The sequence below is a fragment of the Pipra filicauda genome, unplaced genomic scaffold (assembly GCF_003945595.2).
Source record: "Pipra filicauda isolate LSUMZ 115617 unplaced genomic scaffold, ASM394559v2 scaffold1186_size23524_pilon, whole genome shotgun sequence".
NCBI lineage: Eukaryota > Metazoa > Chordata > Aves > Passeriformes > Pipridae > Pipra > Pipra filicauda.
This window is the reverse complement of record NW_024103636.1, coordinates 6,825-23,532: the sequence shown is the minus strand read 5'-3', so window position 1 is coordinate 23,532 and position 16,708 is coordinate 6,825. Positions and strand designations below refer to the sequence as shown.

Sequence of the window (16,708 nt, the reverse complement as noted above, 5' to 3'; positions counted from 1 at the left end):
GAACAGGGGGGTTGGGGCACCCCCAGAACTCCAAAATCCCGGGAAAAAGAGAGGTTATTGGGCACCCGCGGCCACCCAGAACATCATTCCAACTCATCCACATCACCTTAAATCCCATCTCCAGGAATCCGGGACCCCCCAAAACCCACCTCGGACCCCCCCCAGCCCCGGGGCTGCCGCGGGGGCCCCCAACGGCCCTCAGCCAATCCCAAAGCGCCCACGCCGCCCGCGCCCAATCCCAGCGCGCCGCGCTGATGACTCATCAGTCGCCGGGAAGACGCCTCGAAAAAAGGGCCCCAACTGCGCCCTCAGCCAAGCCCAGCGCGCCCCAAACCCCCCAAAACGGCGCCGCCCGGCTGGTTTGGGGCTGTCAGCAGCTGTCCGGCGCTGGGCATGGAGCGTGTGCGGGGAGCTGGGGACGGGTTGATGTCCCATCCCCTCCTTTTCCCCACTTTTCTGACCTCTCCCACCCCTTTCCAATCATTCCCCACTCCTCAGTCCCATCTCGCCCCCGTCCACTTTTGGGGGGTCCCACTCCCCTCCCACTGAATTTGGGATTCCCAGCACCTCTGTTACGGGGTTTAGGTGGGTCCTGGCACCTCCTGGGGTGCGTTGGGTGCCCTGTTGGGGTGCAGATGCCCCCTCAAACCCCCCCCACTCCTGGTCCATCCTGGGGCCGGTTCTGCCCCCCTCAAACTCTGCTCCTCCCGCGGTTTCCCCCCAAGTCACCCCGAGCCCCTTCTCTCCAATGAGCAGGACTGCAGAGCACTGAGAAGCTTTACTGGGAACACTGGGAACAGCTGGTTAGTGTGGAAAGAAATGCAGGGAAGGGGGGGACAGGCGACCCCCCCAAATGAGCGCAGGGTTTGGGGGGTCCCGGCTGGGCCCGAGGCCACGGGGAGGGGCTGCGGCCGCCGGTGGCTCAGGAGCTCTGTGGGGAGAGAAAAGGGGGTGAGAGCAAAGAGACTGGGGGGGCAGGGGGGCCCAGGGGCTGTGGGAGAGCAAGGGGGGGACCACGCCCCCCCTTTGGGGACCCCTTTTTACCTTCTCCCGCAGGTAGAAGCCGAGCCCCAGCGCCAGGAAGACCAAGCCCAAGACGAAGCCCCCGACCCCCACCAGGATCTTGCTGCGGACGGTGTCCGGGGGCATCTCTGGGGGGAGCCGGGGGGGTCAGCACCCCCAAAACCTCCTCCCACGCACCCCCCCGGCACCCCACAGAGCCCGGCCCGCTCTCCCCCAGCCCACCCGGGGGTCCCTCCAACCTCCTGCCAGTCCCTTCCCAGCCCCGCCAGGGATCCCACCCGGCCCCTTCAGGACCCTCCCACCCCCCTCCCAGCACCCCCAGCACCCCCCAAACTCCCTCCCAGTCGCCCCCCCGGGGCTGGGGGGGCCGGGCCGTACCCCAGTGCCGGCTGAGGGGGTGCTCCAGGCTGACGTGCTCCACCTGGCAGCTGTAGGTGACCCCGCGCTGGGGGGGGATTTCCAGCAGCACCAGCACCTGGTAGGTCCAGTCCCCGTTGGGGACCACGTCGGTGGCCACCACGTGCTCCGGCAGCTCCTGCCCATCCTGGAACCACCTCACCTGCACCGGCGCAGGGTAGAAATCCATCACGGAGCAGAGCAGGCGGCCGGGGCCGGGCTGGGAGCTCGACGGCACCAGCGAGATGGACACGCTGGGGGGCACTGGGAGGGACGGGGGAGACACTGGGCTGAGCTGGGGGGCACTGGGAGGAAGGGCAGAGGGCTTGGAGGGCGTTGGGAGGGACTGGGATGGCAGTGGGAGGGAGTGGGAAGAGAGTGGGGGAGAAGGGGCTGGGCTGGGGGGGCACTGGGGAGAGAGTTGGGAGATGTGGGAGTGAAGTGAGAACGGCTGGGAATGGAGTGAGAGGGTCTGGGAGTGGAGTGAGAGGGACTGGGAGTGACTGGTGTGGACTGGGAGTGAGTGGTGTGGACTGGGAGTGACTGGTGTGGACTGGGAAGGAAGCGCTCGGGCCTGGGAGGCTGAGTGGTGGGGAGGGAAGTGTTTGGTTCGGGTCTGCCTGGCAACTGGAGCGTCATCAGAGAGACGCGCTGGGATTGGCTGAGGGGCGGGAGCTCGGGGGCCGCAGCGGGGGGGAGACGCGGGGGGGGCACTGGGAGAGACTGGGATGGACTGGGATGGACTCTGAAAAACTGGAATGGACTGGGAGAGAGTAGGGGGGATTGGACGGACTGGGAGAGACTGGGATGGACTGGGAGGAACTGGGAGGGAGCAAAAGGGAAGGGGATGGGCACAGGGAGGGCTGAGGGGTGTGGGGTGATTCCCAGGGAGGGTTTGAGGGGCTCCAGGGTCATTCCCGGGGCAGGGCCCGAGGGGACCCGCTCTGCCCCACGCTCACCTCTGCGGTTCACAATGAACGGGGTGGAGATCTCGTAGTTGTGCCGGCAGAACGTGTCCACCTCAGCCCGTTTGCGCTCCATGAATTCTGGGTTGCTGTTTGCGTACCTGGCCTGGATCTCCCCAAACGGGGTGTCCCCCACAAACACCCCCACATCGCTGTCGAAGTGCACTTGCTGCTCCCGGTTGTAGATGTACCTCTCCACGAGCCTCACCCGCTCGGTGCCATTGATGAAGTAACACTCGCTCGTAGAAAACTCCTGGAAGACCCCTGTGTGTGCAGGACACGGGTCAGGGGGTGCCCCGTCCCCCCCATCATCCCCCAGCCCCCCCACACCAGACTGGCAGCTCAGGGGGCCACCCCCGACCCCCCTTTCCCACCCCCCTCTGCCCCACGGACGCCCCAGCACCGGCTCTTGGCTGGGGGGGAACCCCCCCATCAGCCCCCCGGGGATGGACAGGGGGGTCAGGGACCCCCAAATGCCGATCCCACCCCCCCAGAGCCCCAGGGAACCGCTCCAGGGCTCAAGGGACACCCAGGGACCCCCAGGGCACCCCTCTGCCTGCTCTCCCACACCCCCTTGCCCCCCTCTCCCACCCCTTTCCGACTGTCCCCCCCATCCCCACACCCCCCCAACCTCACTTTGGGGCTCCCACCCCCCTCCCACTCACTCTGGGCCTTCCGACCCCCCTCGCACTCCCTTTTTTGGGGCTCCCACCCCCTCTTTTCTCCCCTCTTGCCCCCCTTTCCCACCCCCCGCTCACCCGACAGCTCCTCGCCCGCAGCCGGGGGGGCTCCCAGCACCACCAGCACCGCCAGCACGGCCCCAGCTCCCCGCACACGCTCCATGCCCAGCGCCGGACAGCTGCTGACAGCCCCAAACCAGCCGGGCGGGTCCTTTTTGGGGCTTTTTGGGCGCGCTCGGATTGGCTGAGGGCAAAGTGCTGCGGCGGTTTCGAGCAGTGTTCGAACCTCGTCTTCCCGGCGACTGATGAGTCATCAGCGCGGCGCGCTGGGATTGGGCGCGGGCGGCGTGGGCGCTTCGCGATTGGCTGAGGGCCCTTGGGGGCCCCGCGGCCAGCCCCGGGGTGGGGGTGGGTCCGAGGGTGGGTTTTGGGGGGTCCCGGTTCCTGGGGATGGGGTTTATTTTTTTTTTTTTTAGGTGATTCTGGATCCTTGGATGATGTCTCGGTGGCCGCGGGTGCCAATAACCCCCTGTTCCCGAGATTTTAAGCATCTAGGAGAGCCCACACCCCCATGTTCCCAAAATTTTTAGGGTCTGAATATTCCCAAACCCCCTGTTCCCTTTTTGGGGGGGGGGCTGGGAATGACCAAAACCCCCCTTCCCAGAATTTTTAGGGTCTGGATGTGTCCAAACCCACCTTCGTCCAGGATTTTTTGGCTCTGGGAGTGCCCCCGTTGACCAAAAAACGAGCTCAGGGCGGTCTCTGATTGGCTGAGTCCGATCGGGGCTCAGTTCTGGACTCGTCTACCCGGCAACTTATGACGCAACAACTGTGCTCGCTCCCATTGGCTGCTGCTGCTTCTGACCCCGCCCAGGCCTTTGGGGGGTCCAAGGTGGGTTTTGGGGGCTCGCGGATCCCTGGGGATGGGGTTTGGGGTGCCCTGGATACGTTGGAATGAGGTTCTGGTGGCCGTGGGTGTCCAATAACCCCCAGTTCCCGGGATTTTGGGATTCTGGGATTCTCCAACCCCCCTGTTCCCAGGAGTTTTAGGGTCTGGGAGTGGCCTAACCCCTCTTTTCCAATATTTTTGCCTCTGGATGTGCCCAAATCACCTTTCTCAAGGATTTTTAATGTCTGGCAGTGCCCAAACGCCCCGGTTCACAGGATTTTCAGATCCCCCCCACTTCTCCCCAACACGCAGGAGTGCAGAGCACTGAGAAGCTTTACTGGGAACACTGGGAACAGCCGGTTAGCGTGGGAAGAAATGCAGGGCAGGGGGGGCCAGGCGACCCCCCCAAAATGAGCGCAGGGTTTCAGTTCTCCAGGGTGGTCCCGAGGCCACGGGGAGGGGCTGCGGCCGCCGGTGGCTCAGGAGCTCTGTGGGGAGAGAAAAGGGGGGGAGAGCAAAGGGGCTGGGGGGGCAGGGGGGGCCCAGAGGCCGTGGGAGAGCAAGGGGGGGGCCACGCCCCCCCTTTGGGGACCCCCCTTTACCTTCTCCCGCAGGTAGAAGCCGAGCCCCAGCGCCAGGAAGACCAAGCCCAAGACGAAGCCCCCGACCCCCACCAGGATCTTGCTGCGGACGGTGTCCGGGGGCATCTCTGGGGGGAGCGGGGGGGGTCAGCACCCCCAAAACCTCCTCCCACGCCCCCCCCGGCCCCCCACAGAGCCCGGCCCGCTCTCCCCCAGCCCACCCGGGGGTCCCTCCAACCTCCTGCCAGTCCCTTCCCAGCCCCGCCAGGGATCCCTCCCGGCCCCTTCAGGACCCTCCCACCCCCCTCCCAGCACCCCCAGCACCCCCCAAACTCCCTCCCGGTCGCCCCCCCGGTGCTGGGGGGGCCGGGCCGTACCCCAGTGCCGGCTGAGGGGGTGCTCCAGGCTGACATGCTCCACCTGGCAGCTGTAGGTGACCCCGCGCCGGGGGGGGATTTCCAGCAGCACCAGCACCTGGTAGCTCCAGTCCCCGTTGGGGACCACGTCGGTGGCCACCACGTGCTCCGGCAGCTCCTGCCCATCCTGGAACCACCTCACCTGCACCGGCGCAGGGTAGAAATCCATCACGGAGCAGAGCAGGCGGCCGGGGCCGGGCTGGGAGCTCGACGGTACCAGCGAGATGGACACGCTGGGGGGCACTGGGAGGGACGGGGGAGACACTGGGCTGAGCTGGGGGGCACTGGGAGGGAGGGGAGAGGGCTTGTAGGACATTGGTAAAGATTGAGATTGCACTGGGAGGGACTGGGATGGCAGTGGGAGGGACTGGGAATAGAGTGGGGGAGAAGGGGCTGGGCTGGGGGGGCACTGGGGAGAGAGTTGGGAGATGTGGGAGTGAAGTGGGAACGACTGGGAATGGAGTGAGAGGGTCTGGGAGTGGAGGGAGAGGGACTGGGAGTGACTGGTGTGGACTGGGAGTGACTGGTGTGGACTGGGAGTGACTGGTGTGGACTGAGAGTGACTGGTGTGGACTGGGAGTGACTGGTGTGGACTGGGAGTGACTGGTGTGGACTGGGAAGGAAGCGCTCGGGCCTGGGAGGCTGAGTGGTGGGGAGGGAAGTGTTTGGTTCGGGTCTGCCTGGCAACTGGAGCGTCATCAGAGACACGCGCTGCGATTGGCTGAGGGGCGGGAGCTCGGTGGGCCCAGCGGGGGGGGAGACGCGGGGGGGGCACTGGGAGAGACTGGGATGGACTGGGATGGACTCTGAAAAACTGGAATGGACTAGGAGAGAGTAGGGGGGATTGGAAGGACTGGGAGAGACTGGGATGGACTGGGAGAGACCAAAGGGCACGGGGACGGGCCCAGGGAGGGCTGAGGGGTCTGGGGTGATTCCCAGGGAGGGTTTGAGGGGCTCCAGGGTCATTCCCGGGGCAGGGCCCGAGGGGACCCGCTCTGCCCCACGCTCACCTCTGCGGTTCACAGTGAACGGGGTGACCACCTCGTAGTTGTGCCGGCAGTACGTGTCCACCTGACCTCGTTTGTACTCCAGCAATTCTGGGCGGCTGTTCCAGTACCTGGCCTGGATCTCCCCATACTGGGTGTCCCCCACATAGACCCCCACATCGCTGTCGAAGTGCACTTGCTGCTCCCGGTTGTAGAAGCGCCTCTCCATGAACTTCACCCGCTCGGTGCCGTTGATGAAGTGACACTCGGCCTTTTTCATCAGCTGGAACACCCCTGTGTGTGCAGGACACGGGTCAGGGGGTGCCCCGTCCCCCCCCATCATCCCCCAGCCCCCCACACCAGGCTGGCAGCTCAGGGGGCCACCCCGGAACCCCCTTTCCCACCCCCCTCTGCCCCACGGACGCCCCAGCACCGGCTCTTGCCTGGGAGGAACCCCCCCATCAGCCCCCCGGGCATGGACAGGGGGGTTGGGGACCCCCCCAATGCCGATCCCACCCCCCCACAGCCCCAGGGAACCGCTCCGGGGCTCAAGGGACACCCAGGGACCCCCAGGGCACCCCTCTGCCTGCTCTCCCACACCCCCTTGCCCCCCTCTCCCACCCCTTTCCGACTGTCCCCCCCATCCCCACACCCCCCCAACCTCACTTTGGGGCTCCCACCCCCCTCCCACTCACTCCGCCCCTTCCCACCCCCCTCCCACTCCCTTTTTTGGGGCTCCCACCCCCTCTTTTCTCCCCTCTTGCCCCCCTTTCCCACCCCCCGCTCACCCGACAGCTCCTCGCCCGCAGCCGGGGGGGCTCCCAGCACCACCAGCACCGCCAGCACGGCCCCAGCTCCCCGCACACGCTCCATGCCCAGCGCCGGACAGCTGCTGACAGCCCCAAACCAGCCGGGCGGGTCCTTTTTGGGGCTTTTTGGGCGCGCTCGGATTGGCTGAGGGCAAAGGCCGGCGACGGTTTCGAGCAGTGTTCGAACCTCGTCTTCCCGGCGACTGATGAGTCATCAGCGCGGCGCGCTGGGATTGGGCGCGGGCGGCGTGGGCGCTTCGCGATTGGCTGAGGGCCCTTGGGGGCCCCCGCGGCAGCCCCGGGGCTGGGGGGGGGTCCGAGGTGGGTTTTGGGGGGTCCCGGATTCCTGGAGATGGGATTTAAGGTGATCTGGATGCGGTGGAATGAGGTTCTGGGTGGCCGCGGGTGCCCAATAACCCCCCTGTTCCCGGGATTTTGTGGTTCTGAGAGTGCCCAAAACCCCCTGTTCTTACAATTTTGGGGGCCTGGGAATGCCCAAACCCCCCTGTTCTCACAGTGATGGGGTTCTGGGAGTACCTAAACCTGTCTTTTTCTAGGAGTTTTTGGGCCTGGGACAGATCAAACCCCCCTGTTCCTGGGTTACTGGGAGGCTGCCATTGCCCAAAACCACCTATTCTCAGGATTGTAGACCTCTGAATGTGCCAAAACCACCTTTATCCAGGATTTTGGGGGGCTCGGAGTGCCCAACCCCCCCTATTCTTTGAAGTTTTAAGATCTGGAAGTGTCCTAAGCCCTCTATTCCAATATTTTGAGGTCTAGAAATGCCCCAAGAACTTTATTCCTGTGACTTTTCAGTTCTAGGAGAGCCTATACCCCCGTGTTCCCAAGATTTTTGTGGTCTCAATGTTCCTGACCTCCATGTTCCCATAATTTTGGAGGCCTGGGAGTGCCCAACCCACCTGTTCTGACAATTTTAGGGGTCTAGGAGTAAATAACACCCACTTTTCCTGGATTGTGTGGTCCTGGGAGAGCCCAATCCCTCCTGTTCCTGGATTACTGGGAGGCTGACACTGCCCAAATCCCCTGTTCCCAGGATTTCTGGAGTCTAGGAGTGTCCACATCCCTCTTTTGTGATATTTCAGGGTCAGAGAGTGCCCAAACGCTCCAATTCCCAGGATTTTCAGGGTCTGGGAATACGAAACCCCCTTGTTCCCAGGATTTTCAGAGCCCCCCAACTGCCCCCAACACCCAGGAGTGCAGAGCACTGAGAAGCTTTACTGGGAACACTGGGAACAGCTGGTTAGTGTGGGAAGAAATGCAGGGCAGGGGGGGCCAGGCGACCCCCCCAAAATGAGCGCAGGGTTTCAGTTCTCCAGGGTGGGGTCCCCGAGGGCCAACAGGGGAGGTCTGCGTGCGCGTGCACGGATGCTACAGATAATGACATGCGGAGCTCTGATGGGGAAGAATAAAAGGTGGTCTACCAAAGGGTGCTATGATTCTGGCATGTTAGGGCCCTATGCCTTGGGAGAGCAAGGGGGGGCCACGCCCCCCCTTTGGGGACCCCCCTTTACCTTCTCCCGCAGGTAGAAGCCGAGCCCCAGCGCCAGGAAGACCAAGCCCAAGACGAAGCCCCCGACCCCCACCAGGATCTTGCTGCGGACGGTGTCCGGGGGCATCTCTGGGGGGAGCCGGGGGGGTCAGCACCCCCAAAACCTCCTCCCACGCCCCCCCCGGCCCCCCACAGAGCCCGGCCCGCTCTCCCCCAGCCCACCCGGGGGTCCCTCCAACCTCCTGCCAGTCCCTTCCCAGCCCCGCCAGGGATCCCACCCGGCCCCTCCCGGACCGTTGAGGACCCTCCCACCCCCGTCCCAGCACCCCCAGCACCCCCCAAACTCCCTCCCAGTCGCCCCCCCGGTGCTGGGGGGGCCGGGCCGTACCCCAGTGCCGGCTGAGGGGGTGCTCCAGGCTGACGTGCTCCACCTGGCAGCTGTAGGTGACCCCGCGCCGGGGGGGGATTTCCAGCAGCACCAGCACCTGGTAGGTCCAGTCCCCGTTGGGGACCACGTCGGTGGCCACCACGTGCTCCGGCACCTCCTGCCCATCCTGGAACCACCTCACCTGCACCGGCGCAGGGTAGAAATCCATCCCGGAGCAGAGCAGGCGGCCGGGGCCGGGCTGGGAGCTCGACGGCACCAGCGAGATGGACACGCTGGGGGGCACTGGGAGGGACGGGGGAGACACTGGGCTGAGCTGGGGGGCACTGGGAGGGAGGGCAGAGGGCTTGGAGGGCGTTGGGAGGGACTGGGATGGCAGTGGGAGGGACTGGGATGGCAGTGGGAGGGACTGGGATGGCAGTGGGAGGGAGTGGGAATGGAGTGGGGGAGAAGGGGCTGGGCGGGGGGGGCACTGGGGAGAGAGTTGGGAGATGTGGGACTGAAGTGAGAACAGCTGGGAATGGACTGAGAGGGTCTGGGAGTGGAGTGAGAGGGACTGGGAGTGACTGGTGTGGACTGGGAGTGACTGGTGTGGACTGGGAGTGACTGGTGTGGACTGGGAAGGAAGCGCTCGGGCCTGGGAGGCTGAGTGGTGGGGAGGGAAGTGTTTGGTTCGGGTCTGCCTGGCAACTGGAGCGTCATCAGAGAGACGCGCTGGGATTGGCTGAGGGGCGGGAGCTCGGTGGGCCCAGCGGGGGGGAGACGCGGGGGGGGGCACTGGGATGGACTGGGATGGACTGGGATGGACTCTGAAAAACTGGAATGGACTGGGAGAGAGTAGGGGGTATTGGACGGACTGGGAGAGACTGGGATGGACTGGGAGAGACCAAAGGGCACGGGGACGGGCACAGGGAGGGCTGAGGGGTGTGGGGTGATTCCCAGGGAGGGTTTGAGGGGCTCCAGGGTCATTCCCGGGGCAGGGGCCGAGGGGACCCGCTCTGCCCCACGCTCACCTCTGCGGTTCACAATGAACGGGGTGGACCCCTCGTAGTTGGGCCGGCAATAGTTGTCCACCTGACCTCGTTTGTGCTCCATCCATTCCTGCAGGCTGTTCCAGTACCTGGCCTGGATCTCCCCATAGGGGGTGTCCCCCACATAGACCCCCACATCGCTGTCGAAGTGCACGTACTGCTCCCGGTTGTAGATGTACCTGTCCACGTACCTCACCCGCTCGGTGCCGTTGATAAAATGACACTCGGACATTCCAATCTCCTGGAACACCCCTGTGTGTGCAGGACACGGGTCAGGGGGTGCCCTGTCCCCCCCCATCATCCCGCATCCCCCCACACCAGGCTGGCAGCTCAGGGGGCCACCCCGGACCCCCCTTTCCCACCCCCCTCTGCCCCATGGACGCCCCAGCACCGGCTCTTGGCTGGGGGGGAACCCCCCATCAGCCCCCCGGGCATGGACAGGGGGGTCGGGGACCCCCCCACTGCCGATCCCACCCCCCCACAGCCCCAGGGAACCGCTCCAGGGCTCCAGGGACACCCAGGGACCCCCAGGGCACCCCTCTGCCTGCTCTCCCACACCCCCTTGCCCCCCTCTCCCACCCCTTTCCCACCGTTCCCACAATCCCCAGACCCCATGCACTCACTTTTGGGGCTCCCAACACCCTCCCACTCACTCTGGGCCTTCCGACCCCCCTCCCACTCACTTTTGGGGCTCCCACCCCCTCTTTTCTCCCCTCTTTCCCCCGCTTTCACACCCAACCCTCCTTTCCACCCCCCCGCTCACCCGACAGCTCCTCGCCCGCAGCCGGGGGGGCTCCCAGCACCACCAGCACCGCCAGCACGGCCCCAGCTCCCCGCACACGCTCCATGCCCAGCGCCGGACAGCTGCTGACAGCCCAAAACCAGCCGGGCGGCGCCGTTTTGGGGGGTTTGGGGCGCGCTGGGCTTGGCTGAGGGCGCAGGTGGGGCCCTTTTTTCGAGGCGTCTTCCCGGCGACTGATGAGTCATCAGCGCGGCGCGCTGGGATTGGGCGCGGGCGGCGTGGGCGCTTTGGGATTGGCTGAGGGCCGTTGGGGACCCCGGCGGCAGGCCCGGGGCTGGGGGGGGTCCAAGGTGGGTTTTGGGGGGTCCCGAATTCCTGGAGATGGCATTTAAGGTGATCTGGATGCGTTGGAATCAGTTTCTGGGTGGCCGCGGGTGCCCAATAACCCCCCTCTTCCCGGGATTTTGGGAGTCCGGGAGTGCCCAAACCCCCCTGTTCTCAGGAGTTTTAGGGTCTGGGAGTGTCCTAACCCCTCTTTCCCAATGTTTTGGGGTCTGGGAGTGACCAAACCCCTCTGTTCCCACAATTCTGTGGGTCTGGGGATGCCAAAACCCCCCTGTTCTCCCTATTTTTGGGGTCTGGGAGCACCTAAAGCCCATTTTTCAGGGATGTTTGGGGTCTGATAGAGCCTCAAACCCCCCCGTTCATGAGGGTTTAGGAGGCTGACATTTGTCCAAACCCCCCTTTCCCTGGATTTTGTGGGTCTGAGAGTGCCCAAACCCCCTGTTCCGAGGATTTTGGAGGTCTGAGAGTGCCCAACCCCCCCAGTTCCCAGGATTTTGTGGGTCTGAGAGTGCCCAAACCCCCCCGTTCCCAGGATTTTGATGGAGTCTGGGACTGTCCAAGCCCCTCTTTTCCAATAGTTTGGGCTCTGGGAGTGCCCCAACCCCCCTGTCCCTGGGATTTTTATGATGTAGGAGAGCCCATACCCATGTGTTCCAAAAGTTTTGTGGGTCTGAATGTCCCCAACTCACCTGTTTCCGTGCTTTTTAGATGCTGATGGTGCCCAAACTGCTCTTTTATAAGATTTGAGGAACTGGGAGTGCCCAACTCCCTCGTTCACACAAATTTAGGGGCCTAGGAGTAAATAACACCCTCTTTTCCAGGATTTGGTGGTTCTGGGACATCCCAAACCCCCCCTGTACCTGGTTTATTGGGAGACTGTCATTTCCCAAACCCCCCTGTTCCCAGGATTTTCAGAGTCTGGGTGTGTCCAAACCACCTTTATCCAGGATTTTACAGGTCTGGGAGTGCCCAAACCCCCCTGTTCACAGGAGTTTTAGGATCTGGAAGTGTCCTAACCCCTCTATTCCAATATTTTGGGGTCTGTAAGTGCCCCAAAAACCTTGTTCCTGTGACTTTTAGGGTCCAGGAGAACCCATACTCCCATGTTCTCAAGACTTTTGTGGTCTCAGTGTTCCCAACCTGGTTGTTCCCACAATTTTGGGGGTCTGGGAGTGACCCAAACCATCTTTTTTCACAATTTTGGGTTTCTGGGAGAACCTAAACCTCCGTTTTCCAGGATTTTTTGAGACTGGGAACCCCCAAACACACATTCCTGGGTTATTGGGAAGGTGACATTGCCCAAACCCCCCTGTTCAAAGGATTTTCAGAGTCTGGGTGTGTCCCAACCTCCCTGTTCCCGGGTTTTTGGGGGGCTGACCTGTCCCAAACCCCCCTGTTCCCAGGATTTCTGGAGTCTGGGTGTGTCCAAGCCCCTCTTTTCCAATTTCTTTTGTGTCTGGGAGTGCCCCAACCCCCCGGTTCCTGGGATTTTTAGGCTCTGGATGTGTCCAAACCACCTTTCTCTAGGATTCTGTGGATCTGGCAGTGCCCAAACCCCCCCGTTCACAGGATTTTCAGAGCCCCCCCCCACTTCTCCCCAACACCCAGGACTGCACAGCACTGAGAAGCTTTACTGGGAACACTGGGAACAGCTGGTTAGTGTGGAAAGAAATGCAGGGAAGGGGGGAACAGGCGACCCCCCCAAATGAGCACAGGGTTTGGGGGGTCCCGGCTGGGCCCGAGGCCACGGGGAGGGGCTGCGGCCGCCGGCGGCTCAGGAGCTCTGTGGGGAGAGAAAAGGGGGTGAGAGCAAAGGGGCTGGGGGGACAGGGGGGGCCCAGAGGCTGTGGGAGAGCAAGGGGGGGGACACGAACCCCATTTGGGGACCCCCCTTTACCTTCTCCCGCAGGTAGAAGCCGAGCCCCAGCGTCAGGAAGACCAAGCCCAAGACGAAGCCCCCGACCCCCACCAGGATCTTGCTGCGGACGGTGTCCGGTGGCATCTCTGGGGGGAGCCGGGGGGGTCAGCACCCCCAAAACCTCCTCCCACGCACCCCCCGGCACCCCACAGAGCCCAGCCTGCTCTCCCCCAGCCCACCCGGGGGTCCCTGAAACCTCCTGCCAGTCCCTTCCCAGTCCCTGCAGGGATCCCACGCAGCCCCTCCCAGACCCTTTAGGACCCTCCAACACCCCTCCTATCACCCCCAGCACCCACCAAACTCCCTCCCAGTTGCCCTGGGACACTGGGCTGAGCTGGGGGGCACTGGGAGGGAGGGCAGAGGGCTTGGAGGACATTGGGAGGGACTGGGATGGCAGTGGGAGGGACTGGGAATAGAGTGGGGGAGAAGGGGATGGGCTGGGGGGGGCACTGGGGAGAGAGTTGGGAGATGTGGGAGTGAAGTGAGAACGACTGGGAACGGATCGAGAGGGTCTGGAAGTGACTGGGAAGGACTGGGATGGACTACTCTGGACTGGGAAGGAAGTGATCCGGCCTGGGAGGCTGAGTGGTGGTGAGGGAAGTCTTTGGTTTGGGTCTGCCTGGCAACTGGAGCGTCATCAGAGAGACGCGCTGGGATTGGCTGAGAGGCGTGAGCACGGTGGCCCCATCGGGGTAGAGACGGGGGGGGCACTGGGAGAGACTGGAATGGACTGGAATGGACTGGGAAGAACTGGGAGGGGGCAAAAGGCCACGGGACGGGCACAGGGAGGGCTGAGGGGTCTGGGGTGATTCCCAGGGAGGGTTTGAGGGGCTCCAGGGACATTCCTGGGGCAGGGCCCGAGGCGACCCGCTCTGCCCCACGCTCACCTCTCCTCTCCACGGGGAACGGGGTGTACAGCTTGTAGTTTTGAGGGCAGCACGTGTCCACCAGAGACCGTGCATACTCCAGCCATTCCTGGTCGCTGTTCCATTTCTTGGCAAACTTCTCCCCGTACGGGGTGTCCCCCACAAACACCCCCACATCGCTGTCGAAGTGCACGTACTGCTCCCGGTTGTAGATTTTCCTCAGAACGTTCCTCACCCGCTCGGTGCCGTTGATGAAGTGACACTCGAACTTTAACATCTCCTGAAACACCCCTGTGTGTGCAGGACACAGGACAGGGGGTGCCCCGTGCCCCCCATCATCCCCCAAGCCCCCACAGCAGGCTGGGAGCTCAGGGGGACACCCCGGACCCCCCTTTCCCACCCCCCTCTGCCCCACGGACGCCCCAGCACTGGCTCTTGGCTGGGGGGGAACCCCCCATCAGCCCCCCGGGGACAGACAGGGAGGTTGGGGACCCCCCAATGCGGATCCCACCCCCCAGAGCACCAGGGAACCGCTCCAGGGCTCAAGGGACACCCAGGAACCCCCAGGGCACCCCTCTGCCTGCTCTCCCACAGCCCCTTGTCCCCCTCTCCCACCCCTTTCCCACCGGTACCACAATCTCCAGACCCCCCCAACCTCACTTTGGGGCTCCCACCCACCTCCCACTCACTCCGGGCCTTCCAACCCCCCTCCCACTCACTTTTGGGGCTCCCAACCCCTCTTTTCTCCCCTCTTTCCCCCCCTTTCCCACCCGACTCCCTTCCCGCCCCCCCCCGCTCACCCGACAGCTCCTCGCCCGCAGCCGGGGGGGCTCCCAGCACCACCAGCACCGCCAGCACGGCCCCAGCTCCCCGCACACGCTCCATGCCCAGCGCCGGACAGCTGCTGACAGCCCCAAACCAGCCGGGCGGCGCCGTTTTGGGGGGTTTGGGGCGCGCTGGGCTTGGCTGAGGGCGCAGTTGGGGCCCTTTTTTCGAGGCGTCTTCCCGGCGACTGATGAGTCATCAGCGCGGCGCGCTGGGATTGGGCGCGGGCGGCGTGGGCGCTTCGGGATTGGCTGAGGGCCGTTGGGGGCCCCCGCGGCAGCCCCGGGGCTGGGGGGTTCGGGGGGGTCCGTGGGCTGCGCGGGAGGGGGGAGCTCAGGGCCCACCAAAAATGCCCAGTCAAAGCTCCCAAAGCTCAGGGAACCCCAAAACCGGCCACCCAGGGCTCCCACAGATCAGGGGAACCTCAAACAGAGGATCAAGTTGTCCCGGAGCTCAGAGTTGCCCCAAACAAGAGGGAGATGGGGGGCTGAGGATGCCCAATCCCCCTTTTCCCAGCATTTTTGGTTGTACTGGGTCTTAGTTCAACAAGATTACAACTTAGAAATTAAAAGACTTGAGGTGGAAGTGTGGAAAAGAAACAGCTCCAACCCACCCCATCCTGGGAGACACAGATGGGAATGGGGGGGACACTGGGAAACAATTCCAACACCTCTTTTCAAACCTCTGACACCTGCTTCCCAGACATTCCCAAAGAAAGGGTTTCCCGTGGCCTCAAGCGAGGGACCAACCTTTGTATTGAACCAACTCCTGGAGAGACACGTTCCCATCCCTGTCCCCATTCCCATTCCTGGGGTTCCCATCCCTGTCCCCATTCCCATTCCTGGGGTTCCCATCCCTCTCCCCATTCCCATTCCTGGGGTTCCCATCCCTGTTCCCATTCCCACTTCCTGCTGTGCCAACCTGCTCCCAGTGTCCCCGTTCCTGTCCCCAATATCCCTATCCTGGTCTCCCATGTCCCCATTCCCATTCCCGGTGTCCCAATTCCCATTCCTGGTGACTCCAACCTGCTCCCAATGTCCCCATTTCCATTCCTGGAGTTCCCATTCCTGGTGTCCCCAACCTGCTCCCAGTGTCCCCATCCCTGTCCCCAATGTCCCCATCCCAGTCCCCCCTGTCCCCATTCCTATTCCTGGTTCCCACAGAGGAACTGCCGGATGCCGGAGGAGGGAACGAGGATTTATTGCCCAAAGCAGGAGATTTTCACACCCAAATTAAAGCCTCAGGAATAATTGTGGTCCTGGGTTTCACACGGGAAAAAGCAGGAAGTTGATCCATCGGGAAGAGCCGCAGGGGGGCCGGGGTGGGTGGGAGCAGCGGGATGAGCTCTGCCAGCAGCTCCTGCCTTTCCGCAGGGAGAGGGAAGGGGCGGATCCAGCTCCAGGATCGCTCAGGCCGTGATTCCTGCTGGGATGAGAGTGGGGAAAGGAGTCACCATGTCCCTGTTCCCATCCCAGGGGATGGAGCCGGCTGTGGAGCCCAGGGAGAGAAGGAACTGCTCTGGATTCCCTCCTGATCCCGCTCTGTCCATCCCACCCCAATCCCACTCCATCCTTCCCACCCCAATCCCACTCCAGAATCCAACCCTGATCCCAGTCCACAATTCCACCTGAGCCCACTCTGGAATCCTGCCCTGAGCTGGAATCCCCTTCCAATCCCACTCCAGCCATTAGGCCCCCATTCCCCTCTGGAATCCCGGCCTCCATCCTGGGATCCCTGCCCAGAGGATCTGGATCCACACACGCTGCTGGGACTCACTGGTGGGCGCGGGGTCGTATCCATTCCCCTCCCTCTTCCCTATGGAAAGAAAGCGGGATCAGCACCCGTGGCACAGGATCCCCGGAATGCTGCCGGGCGGATCCGTGCCCCTTCCCGACCCCCATCCCGGGAGTTACCGGATCGGAGCTTCCAGACACCGACTCCCAGGAGGCCGATGATGATGATGATGGCAGCGATGATGGACACAGTGTCCTAGTTAGAACAGCTGGGACCGATTCCTCACTGGATGGGTGTAGCCCAAAACTGTGGATTCTCTGTCCTTCCATGCCATTTTCCCAGGAACTGTTGTCAGGAGAGGCCTGCGAGGTGGGGGGGATGTCCTGAGCACCCTCATACCCTTTTATGGACTGAGCATCCTCATAGCCTTTTATGGAGTTGCCCGCTCTGAGGGAAGAACTAAGCATCCTTTTATGGAATTGCCCGCTGTGAGGGGAGGACTGGGCATTCCTGCCTGAACTGGAGAATATATAAACCTGGAGTTTCAGAACCCTTTTACCACTCGTGGGATCCAGAGGAGGACTGCAGCTCACCGCTCTCAACCAGC

At 63.5% G+C, this 16,708-nt stretch overlaps 2 protein-coding genes and 1 long non-coding RNA gene across 3 annotated transcripts; all 3 read right to left on the bottom strand.

Moving 5' to 3' along the window:
• Positions 1–891: 891 nt before the first annotated feature.
• LOC113985292 (class II histocompatibility antigen, B-L beta chain-like) lies at positions 892–3,421 on the bottom strand. Its single transcript, XM_039385635.1, has 5 exons — positions 3,143–3,421; positions 2,379–2,648; positions 1,402–1,683; positions 1,045–1,151; positions 892–931 (listed from the first exon to the last, which is right to left on the bottom strand). The coding sequence occupies exons 1-5, from the start codon at positions 3,225–3,227 to the stop codon at positions 923–925; spliced, it is 753 nt and encodes a 250-aa protein (XP_039241569.1). The 5' UTR covers positions 3,228–3,421; the 3' UTR covers positions 892–922.
• Positions 3,422–4,298: 877 nt separating this feature from the next.
• On the bottom strand, positions 4,299–10,519 carry LOC113985293 (class II histocompatibility antigen, B-L beta chain-like). The gene is made up of 5 exons (XM_039385632.1): positions 10,435–10,519; positions 9,654–9,923; positions 8,644–8,925; positions 8,278–8,384; positions 4,299–4,441 (listed from the first exon to the last, which is right to left on the bottom strand). The coding sequence occupies exons 1-5, from the start codon at positions 10,517–10,519 to the stop codon at positions 4,433–4,435; spliced, it is 753 nt and encodes a 250-aa protein (XP_039241566.1). The 3' UTR covers positions 4,299–4,432.
• Positions 10,520–15,566: 5,047 nt separating this feature from the next.
• On the bottom strand, positions 15,567–16,342 carry LOC120324110. Its single transcript, XR_005565121.1, has 3 exons — positions 16,281–16,342; positions 16,144–16,182; positions 15,567–15,792 (listed from the first exon to the last, which is right to left on the bottom strand). It is a non-coding gene; the product is annotated as an uncharacterized LOC120324110 (long non-coding RNA).
• Between the last annotated feature and the right edge of the window lie 366 nt (positions 16,343–16,708).

Coding starts and splice junctions, on each gene's coding strand:
- LOC113985292 (XM_039385635.1), bottom strand. CDS start 3,227: ATGGAGCGTGTGCGGGGAGCTGGGGCCGTGCTGGCGGTGCTGGTGGTG. Junction 2,649..3,142: donor TGCGGGCGAGGAGCTGTCGG/GTGAGCGGGGGG, acceptor CTGCACACACAG/GGGTCTTCCAGGAGTTTTCT. Junction 1,684..2,378: donor GTTCATTGTGAACCGCAGAG/GTGAGCGTGGGG, acceptor CGTCCCTCCCAG/TGCCCCCCAGCGTGTCCATC.
- LOC113985293 (XM_039385632.1), bottom strand. CDS start 10,519: ATGGAGCGTGTGCGGGGAGCTGGGGCCGTGCTGGCGGTGCTGGTGGTG. Junction 9,924..10,434: donor TGCGGGCGAGGAGCTGTCGG/GTGAGCGGGGGG, acceptor CTGCACACACAG/GGGTGTTCCAGGAGATTGGA. Junction 8,385..8,643: donor CCCCCTCAGCCGGCACTGGG/GTACGGCCCGGC, acceptor GGCTCCCCCCAG/AGATGCCCCCGGACACCGTC.